At 55.2% G+C, this 8014-nt stretch overlaps 1 protein-coding gene across 1 annotated transcript; it reads left to right on the top strand.

The window, feature by feature from the left end:
• Positions 1-651: 651 nt before the first annotated feature.
• On the top strand, positions 652-5841 carry LOC127208093 (sodium/potassium-transporting ATPase subunit beta-2). The gene is made up of 7 exons (XM_051167469.1): positions 652-1301; positions 3281-3409; positions 3722-3826; positions 3965-4170; positions 4371-4427; positions 5473-5571; positions 5670-5841. Exons 1-7 carry the CDS (start codon positions 1190-1192, stop codon positions 5832-5834), a joined length of 873 nt encoding a protein of 290 aa, XP_051023426.1. The 5' UTR covers positions 652-1189; the 3' UTR covers positions 5835-5841.
• The last annotated feature ends 2173 nt before the right edge of the window (positions 5842-8014 follow it).

The raw sequence follows: 8014 nt of genomic DNA, 5'->3' as shown, positions 1-8014 counted from the left end.
GAGCTGGGTGGCATTTCTGGGGCCTCACACATGTTCGGAAAGAGGGCAGGGAGTTCTGGGCAGGCACAGAGAAGGGGTAGGATGGGCAAGTGGGACGGAAAAGAAGGGCGTCCTGCGGTGGCTTCTTACCCATCCCTGTGTTCTAGTTTCCTGGCTCGCTCTTGGTGTCTGGCGCTTTTCTCTATTCCTCTCACATTCTGCCCTCTGTTCCGGAGGCTTTCGAAGTAACTTTATCTTAGTCTTTTAATTCCCCGCCCCGTGCTCCTACTTCTGCATACCCATCAGCTTGTCTTTTAAGGTTTATGCCTCTCAGAGTGTGATCTTTTCCTCCTTGGCTCCCCACCCAGGCACACCCTCTGTCCCCTTTTCCCACCTGTTTTCCGTGTAGTACCTGGGTAGGGGTAAGGAAGAGCCCTCAAGGACTGAAAGACGCAGCAGGGGGCGGGCCCGATCCCTCTCCATATTTGCATATGTATGAGGTCTCCAGGGCGAGCCACGAAGAGGCGGGGTTCCTGAGGGGTGGGTGGGAAGGGGGCGGATACCCTCAGAGTCACCGAGTATAAAGACCGTGCGCAGGGACCGCGCTCCCTGCACTGCTGAGGAGCGGAGCCTCCGATTGGGGGCCCCCTATCTTTGCTTGTCACCTCTCCCCCAACTGCTCGTCCCCGCCTCAGCTCCCACTGGCTGGGCCAACTGTGGTGTGGCTGTCGCAGTTTGTCGGAGAAGCCTTAATCGGCCACCTGCCGCGTTCCGCAGCCTCTTTGCATCTCGGATTTCGGGGCGGCTCCCTCCCCCATCTTTTCTTGCTTCTTTGCACCCCGCTTTTTCTGCATTTCGCTCGGGTTTTGTAGCCGTCTGGTTTTGCACCCCTTTTTGTTTTGCTTCTAGCCGGTGTGTCGGGTGAAGCTGCCTTGGCATCCCTTGCCCTGGTTATCTTTCCCTGTTTTGACAGTCCCCCCCTCTTCTATCGCAGTCGGGGGGGCCTAGCCTCGGCGCACCTTCGCTGCACTGCCAGCAGACCACAGCGCGTGGCTGTGCACCCCGGAATTTGCAACAGCTGCATATCTGATTGGAGTCATCCTCGCCTCACTCCCCGCGCGCGTTCGGTGCGTGGAGGGCTTTAGTGCGCGACGCCCCCGCTTCTCCGCAGCCCCCCGCAGCGCGCCGGGACTCGCCCTGTGCAGCCAAGATGGTCATCCAGAAAGAGAAGAAGAGCTGCGGGCAGGTGGTTGAGGAGTGGAAGGAGTTCGTGTGGAACCCGCGGACGCACCAGTTCATGGGGCGCACCGGGACCAGCTGGGGTACGCGGGGCTGGCGCGGGAAAGGTGGTAGCTGACCGTCCGGCGACGCCTTTGGGGCGCAGGGTCCCGCGGGCGTCGCCCTAGCTCCCCTGCCGGGTCCCTGGCGTCCAGCTCCCACTGTCAGGCTTTGGACCAGGAGGGGCCCGAATCAGCGGTCTAATCTCTATGGCCGCTGCGGAGGCGGAGAAAGTAGGTCACTGCCGCCTGCCCGCCCCCCGCGGAGCCCCCTCGGGCGGGGGGTCGCGGGCTCTGCGCGCGTGTCCGTGCCGCGGCGCTCCCGCTCCGGCTCAGGCCCAGCGGCTGCACACGGTCATCATCACCCCCCCTCCCCGAAGAGTGTGCCCTAACTCTCCCTCTGGCTTTCCCTAGCTAGCCAACCTCGTCTATTTTTAGCTCTCACCCACCTCCTTGGACCCTGGGAACATTCATGAGGGGGCGGATCTACCAGGGGGGTCTTGGAGGGGGGGGCGTTCTTAGCAGCGGAAGTTGTTTGTCTGTATTCCACTATTGGGCGTTTGGAGCCTTCTGTGGCTGCTTTGTGGGTCGGGGGGGCTGCCAGAAGGGATGACACTTTTCCAGGCATGATGTTTTCAGATGTCAGAGGGAGCAGGGAGAAATGGTCACTACGCTGAGATGGGTACACCCTCAGGCAGAGTGTTTCCATAGGACTCCCATGCCTTGGGGGGAACTTACCTCAGGGCCGTGCAAGGGTCTGCTGATGGGTGCAGGTGAAGTGAGGGGTGACATTCTTGCAAAAGACAGTACCAAGCTGCAGAATTAAGGCACAAGGGAGTCTGTGTGACATAATTTATAATACATCCACATTGATTGGACACAGTTTTCATCAGACCACCTACCCAAGGCCTAGGGGACTGTGAAAGGAGATCAGCGCAGCCCTTGTCCTCAAAGACCCTGTGGGATGGCAAGGACCAATGAACCAACGCTTGGAACAGTGTGTCTTCCTCACCCGTGAGGTCTAGGAGACGTGAGAGATGTGTCCAGGGGAGGCTTCTAGGGTGGCCTGTCTTCTTGACGCTGGCCAGGATCTCATGTGAGTTAAGGGTGAGGTGACTGCTGAGGTTCAGTTATGGCTGAGAGTTTTTGTAACTGGGCCAGTGTTAGCCTCTCATTCCAGGAGCTGCTCCCTCAGGGTGAGAAAGAGGGGTGGGGTGGGGGGGAGAGACACAGAGAGAGCGATCTTTCTGTTAAGCCCCGGGACCCTAGGGCTTGAGGTGGTAAGAACTTGGGCAAGGGGTTGGAGAGATAGCTTAGAGGTTAAGAACACTACCTGCTCTTCAGGAGGTCCAGAGTTCAATTCCCAGCACCCACATGGTGGCTCACAACCGTCTGTGATGGACTCTAATTCCCTCTCCTGTTGTACATGAAAATGGAGTGCTCATATACATAAAATAAATGAGTAAATCTTTCTGAAAATTGGTCCTATGTAATCACCCAGACATTCCAGCAGCAGTTCGGAGTGCAGAGCTCAAGGCTGTATCCTAAGGTGTAATTTAAAAAAAAAGAAAGAAAGAAAGAACTTGGGCGAGAATGGTGACCAGCTCACTACCTTTGTGCTAGGGCAGCTCTAAGCCTGGGTTCCAACGCAGCAGGGACAAGACGCTAAGGCCTTCTCAGGACCAAGCACGGTTGAGAAGTTGGAAATGTAATTAGAGGCAGAATGACAGTGGCCTATTCTTGGAGTTGTCACAACAACTACAGTTTAGGTCTCTCGTGGCCTCCAGAAGGTCGGACTTGACTGCGCCTCAGGAGGAGGCTGGGAGTCAGGGCTGGAGCTGGGCTCTGTAGGCCTCCGGCTTGTGTCCTCTGGCTCCCAGGGGAAGGCCCTAAGATATCCTGTTGCTCCTTGTCCTATCCCAGCACACAGCTTGAGAGGGAAGAAGGGCTGAGTGGGGGTGGTGGGCGAGGTAAGGCCATGAAGGAGATGTGGGACCCTGCTGACTCTACTTCCTCCGCCCTAGCCTTCATCCTCCTCTTCTACCTCGTCTTCTATGGCTTTCTCACGGCCATGTTCACCCTCACCATGTGGGTGATGCTGCAGACTGTCTCTGACCACACTCCCAAGTACCAAGATCGGCTGGCCACACCAGGTGAGCTAAGCGGTACCCCCCTTCACCCGCAGCCCCCCACCCCCCCGCACAGCACAGCTGTGCCCTCACAAAGAGCGTACAGTTGTTTCCAGGAGTGTCATGGGGGAGTTTCTCGAACTGGGCCCTTCCTTCCCATGCCGTGCAGGCAGGTGTGTGTGTGTGTGTGTGTGTGTGTTCTGGAGAAGTGGCGATGCCACAGGAGACTGTCCCTCCCCCAGAGGAAGGGCAGCTTCAGATCTTCGCCCCATCCCCTCGTCCTGGTGTGTGTCTCATCTTATGTGTGACTCCAGTCTTTGCTCCTGTCGGCCCTAGGCTTGATGATTCGCCCCAAGACTGAGAACCTTGATGTCATTGTCAACATCAGTGACACCGAGAGCTGGGATCAGCACGTCCAGAAGCTCAACAAGTTCCTGGAGCGTGAGTGCGGGGGGTGGGGAGTGGGGGTGAGGGGTGGCTAGTCCAGGACCTTGCAGGAGGGAGGGGCAGACAACTGAGGACACTCCAAGTGGGACATCACCGGGCCTCTGAATTCTCTATTTCCTTCCCACTGCCCAGCTTACAACGACTCCATCCAAGCCCAGAAAAATGATGTCTGCCGCCCTGGGCGATATTATGAGCAACCAGATAACGGGGTTCTCAACTACCCAAAACGTGCCTGCCAATTCAACCGGACCCAGCTGGGCAACTGCTCTGGCATCGGGGACCCTACCCACTATGGTTACAGCACCGGGCAGCCCTGTGTCTTCATCAAAATGAACCGGGTGGGTACCCATGACATTGGTCCCTAGGGAGGAGGGAGCTGTGGCCACTGCCATCTGTTAACTAATGTGCCCTTTCATTGGGGTTAATGGGCATTAAAGAGGTTTTGGTTGATAGAAAGAGGTGGGGCTATTGGGAGCTAAGCTGGGGAGCTGGAAGGCTGGACATCAAGGTGTGACAATATCTCTCTCTTTTCTCCCAGGTCATCAACTTTTATGCAGGGGCGAACCAGAGCATGAATGTCACCTGTGTGGGGAAGGTGAGTGTGTGGGCCCTCCCGCCCCCGCCCACCTGCTCACACATCCAGCTTTCTGAGCTCTTGACCCGTATCTCCCTGTCTTTTTGCTTTCAGAGGCCCCAGCACTATAGGGATAAGGGGGTAAGAGAGGGCTCCTCCTGCAGCGGTAGCGCTAAGGGGCTCTTAGCCCTGTTGCTTCTCTCTAGGATGCAGAAACCCTGTTCTCCTGGGGACAGACCCGTCCCCTCCTGCACCAAAGCCCTGGCCTCTGGCTCCTTCCGTGTGTCTGTTCTTTTCCCCTCAGTTGTGTGTGTTGCTTCCACTCTCCCTTCCATCTTGCCTTGTTTCTCAGGTCCCTTTAAGTGTCAGTAGCTGCTGACCGGTTAGCATCATTTGCTGCAGCTAGTCGTCCTTGGAACCCTGCACCTGACTCTGTCCTCTCTAGAAAGTTGCTGCCCCACCCCCACCCGGTCACCCTCCTCCTCCTCCTTCCTACCCAGCCCTTACTGTTTATCTGTTCTTTCTTGGCTCTGCTCCAGAGACTGATTCCCAAGGATGGGGTAAGAACTTGGGCTTGATAGTGGGGTAGAAGGCCTCCACTGTGTAGGCACCCTTAGAATTCCTAGTCTGATGGGGAGGCAGGCTATCCCTCCGTGTAGATGTGCAGAAATGAGTGCGCTCGTGTGTGCGCGCGTGCAAACACACACACACACACACACACACTCCCTTCTACAGAGCAGAGGCACGTCTCAAAACAAATTTTTTTTATTATTATTATTTTTATTATTATTATTATTATTATTATTTTTGTTTTTCGAGACAGGGTTTCTCTGCGTAGCCCTGGACTCGCTTTGTAGACCAGGCTGGCCTCGAACTCACAGCAGTCCACCTGCCTCTGCCTCCCAAGTGCTGGGATCAAAGGCGTGCGCCACCACAGCCCATCAAGAAGACAAATTTGAGAGGAATTATTTAGGGTGAAGGAGGTGCAAGGCAAGGCCTTGTGAGCCCTTCCAAGTGCCGCTGTTCTTAACATCCCCTCCCCTTAACCTTCTGGCAACCCCCGCAGAGAGATGAGGATGCCGAGAACCTTGGCCACTTCGTCATGTTCCCGGCCAATGGCAACATCGACCTCATGTACTTCCCCTACTACGGCAAAAAGTTCCACGTAAGTCCAGGGACGGTCCTTGGCGGGGGCTCCCAATGGGGGTCTTGGGAAAGAGGCCAAGGTGCCGCAGGCTTAAGTCCTTGTCTCCTCTGGCCTAGGTGAACTACACACAGCCCTTGGTGGCCGTAAAGTTCCTGAATGTGACCCCCAACGTGGAGGTGAATGTCGAATGTCGCATCAATGCTGCCAACATCGCCACCGATGACGAGCGAGACAAGTTCGCCGGCCGTGTGGCCTTCAAGCTTCGAATCAACAAAGCCTGAGGCCCTCCCTCCTCCCCCACCCACCCCCACTTTCCCGTGGATACTTCTGGAATGCTCCTTGACCCTGCCTGACCCCTCCCTCGCCCACCCCAAAGGTATTTTTTATAACAGAGCTATGACTCGTTTGAGCCTCACTTCCCTTTCCTCAACCCAGCCCGCCATCCATCCACACAGTGTCCAGCATCTTCCAATCGTAGCTTAGCCAGAGACAGATGGGCTACCAAGATGGCCGCAGAGGAGTCAGGAACTGGAGTTGTCATTACTCAGTGACTGAGAGGACTTGCCTAGCGTGCCTGCGGGCCTTAGTGCCACTGGGGTTTTTTTCTAGTTTGAGATTATGAGTGACATGCCCTTACAGCTTCTGCTCCGTCTTGTACTCCCATCCCCTGAGAGCTATAGAAAATAGCCATGTGCCCGCTCACCTATGCACTCATCCCCTACCCTGTACCCCCCACCATCCTCACCACAGTTCAGCCCTCTGCTTCCCAAATACAGCCTTCCCTCCTTTTATAGCGGTCGCTCTAGCCACTTTCCTTTCTGTCACCGGAACCGGTACTTGCTGGCTTTGACTTCTGGTTCTTCCAGCAGGTCCTGCCCTCTCCTCTCTTCCACCCCCCACCCAACCCCCCTCTGAAAAGCCACCATTTGGAGTTGCTTCTGTGGCCTTTTCCGACCTTCCTGGTACATCCTGCCCCATCCAAAGGAGGACTGGAAGAGAAGTCTTTAGTTCTTCTGGAAGATTCTCTAGTGGGCCTAGAGTTTAACTTCTTCCTGGTCCCTCAACCCGCTACCCCCACCCCCATGTCATCCAAACAGCTCCTACTCAGGCGGACTTGACCTGCTCTGAATATCCACTTTGTTTTTAACTGATGGCTCCCTTCCCCCACTGGCCTTCCCAGAATATCTTTCAAGTTCTACTTCCCAGGGAGCTCTGGGGGAGGGGCCGCTGTCTTGGCTCTATCCCCAGTGGCCACCTTGGAAACGTCTACTGGCTGGGGGGGACTCCCTGAGCCCAGATCTGCTCACCCCCCATCCTCTCTCTGGCAAACTCCTCGCAAGTCACTAACCGATCACTAACCGTCTTCCCTTTCTGCATGCTGGCCTGAACATTTTCAGATGCCTCTCCTCCAGCTCGGGAGGCCCCCCATTTCTTGGCTCCATCTCTTTCAGACTCTTCTGCCTTTAGAAAACAAACAAACAGCCCCTATGAGGCCTCTAGGAGGTTAGGAGTCTCCCCGCTCTTAAGTTCTCTTCCATTACAGAGCCATTTCCCTTCGGTTTCTCCTCGTCCCTCCTAACCCCTCACCCCTCCTCATTAACACGCAGGCCCCACGTCCCACCCTCAGGTGGGTCCCTCCCTTCTCCCTCCCACTGGATCTGTGTCTCTTCCTTTTGGGTGCCCAGGTTTTCCTGTTCTGCCGTCTTCCTCCCGCTGCAGTTATTTAATGCCTGTGTCAGATCTACTGTAAAAAGAGGATAAAGTACCAATAAAGTGAGAGCGGTTATATATATAAATATATATCATACACAGAAGCCCTGTGTGCGTTTTTCTTCTTCTGAGAAATGACCGTAGGATGCATGTGCCTGATGCTGGGTAACTCAAGCCCTGAGCATGGCCTCACATCCTGGCCTCTGCCTTCCGGTGGCCGAGCATCACTTCCCTTCCTTTCTCTTCACCGCCATTAAAGTTAAACCACACACTGTGTTCAGGATTACACAGGGCCTCTGTGTGGATTTTAGGCGCCATGAGTGTGAATACACACTTAGGGAAGGGGCAGAGTCCCTGCACCCACTTTAACAAACAGAAGAAGCCCAGGAGAAACTGTCCTACTAGGTGGACCTGTGCTTTAAGGAAGGGGAGTGAGCTGGTGGGGACAGGCCAGAGTGGTCTGCAGGGGGAGGGCAGGGCCAGAGTGGTCTGCAGGGGGAGGGCAGGGCCTCCAGGGGGAAATTCTAGAGGAGCCAGCACCAGAGCTGGGACTTCAGGAGACTAGATCTGTAAATGCTTTGAGACAGATTAGTTGATTAAATGAAGCCAATTCCAAAATATGAAATTACATATATATTTCTCCATCAGCCTTTTCAGTGCTGGTACACATTACCATATTCAGCTAGGGTCGTACTCTATACAGGGCAAGGAATGTATTGATAGTTAATAATAATTTTCTTCCTTAGGGCTT

This window comes from Acomys russatus, chromosome 25 (genome assembly GCF_903995435.1).
Source record: "Acomys russatus chromosome 25, mAcoRus1.1, whole genome shotgun sequence".
Classification (NCBI taxonomy): Eukaryota; Metazoa; Chordata; class Mammalia; order Rodentia; family Muridae; genus Acomys; species Acomys russatus.
Note: the sequence above shows the minus strand (reverse complement) of the source record. Positions and strands in the feature narration are given on the sequence as shown.

Bases quoted from the DNA above. Each gene is read 5' to 3' on its own strand.
- LOC127208093 (XM_051167469.1), top strand. From the start codon at position 1,190: ATGGTCATCCAGAAAGAGAAGAAGAGCTGCGGGCAGGTGGTTGAGGAG. The intron at 1,302-3,280 runs GTACGCGGGGCT...CCTCCGCCCTAG, and splicing joins GCGCACCGGGACCAGCTGGG to CCTTCATCCTCCTCTTCTAC. The intron at 4,428-5,472 runs GTGAGTGTGTGG...CAACCCCCGCAG, and splicing joins ATGTCACCTGTGTGGGGAAG to AGAGATGAGGATGCCGAGAA.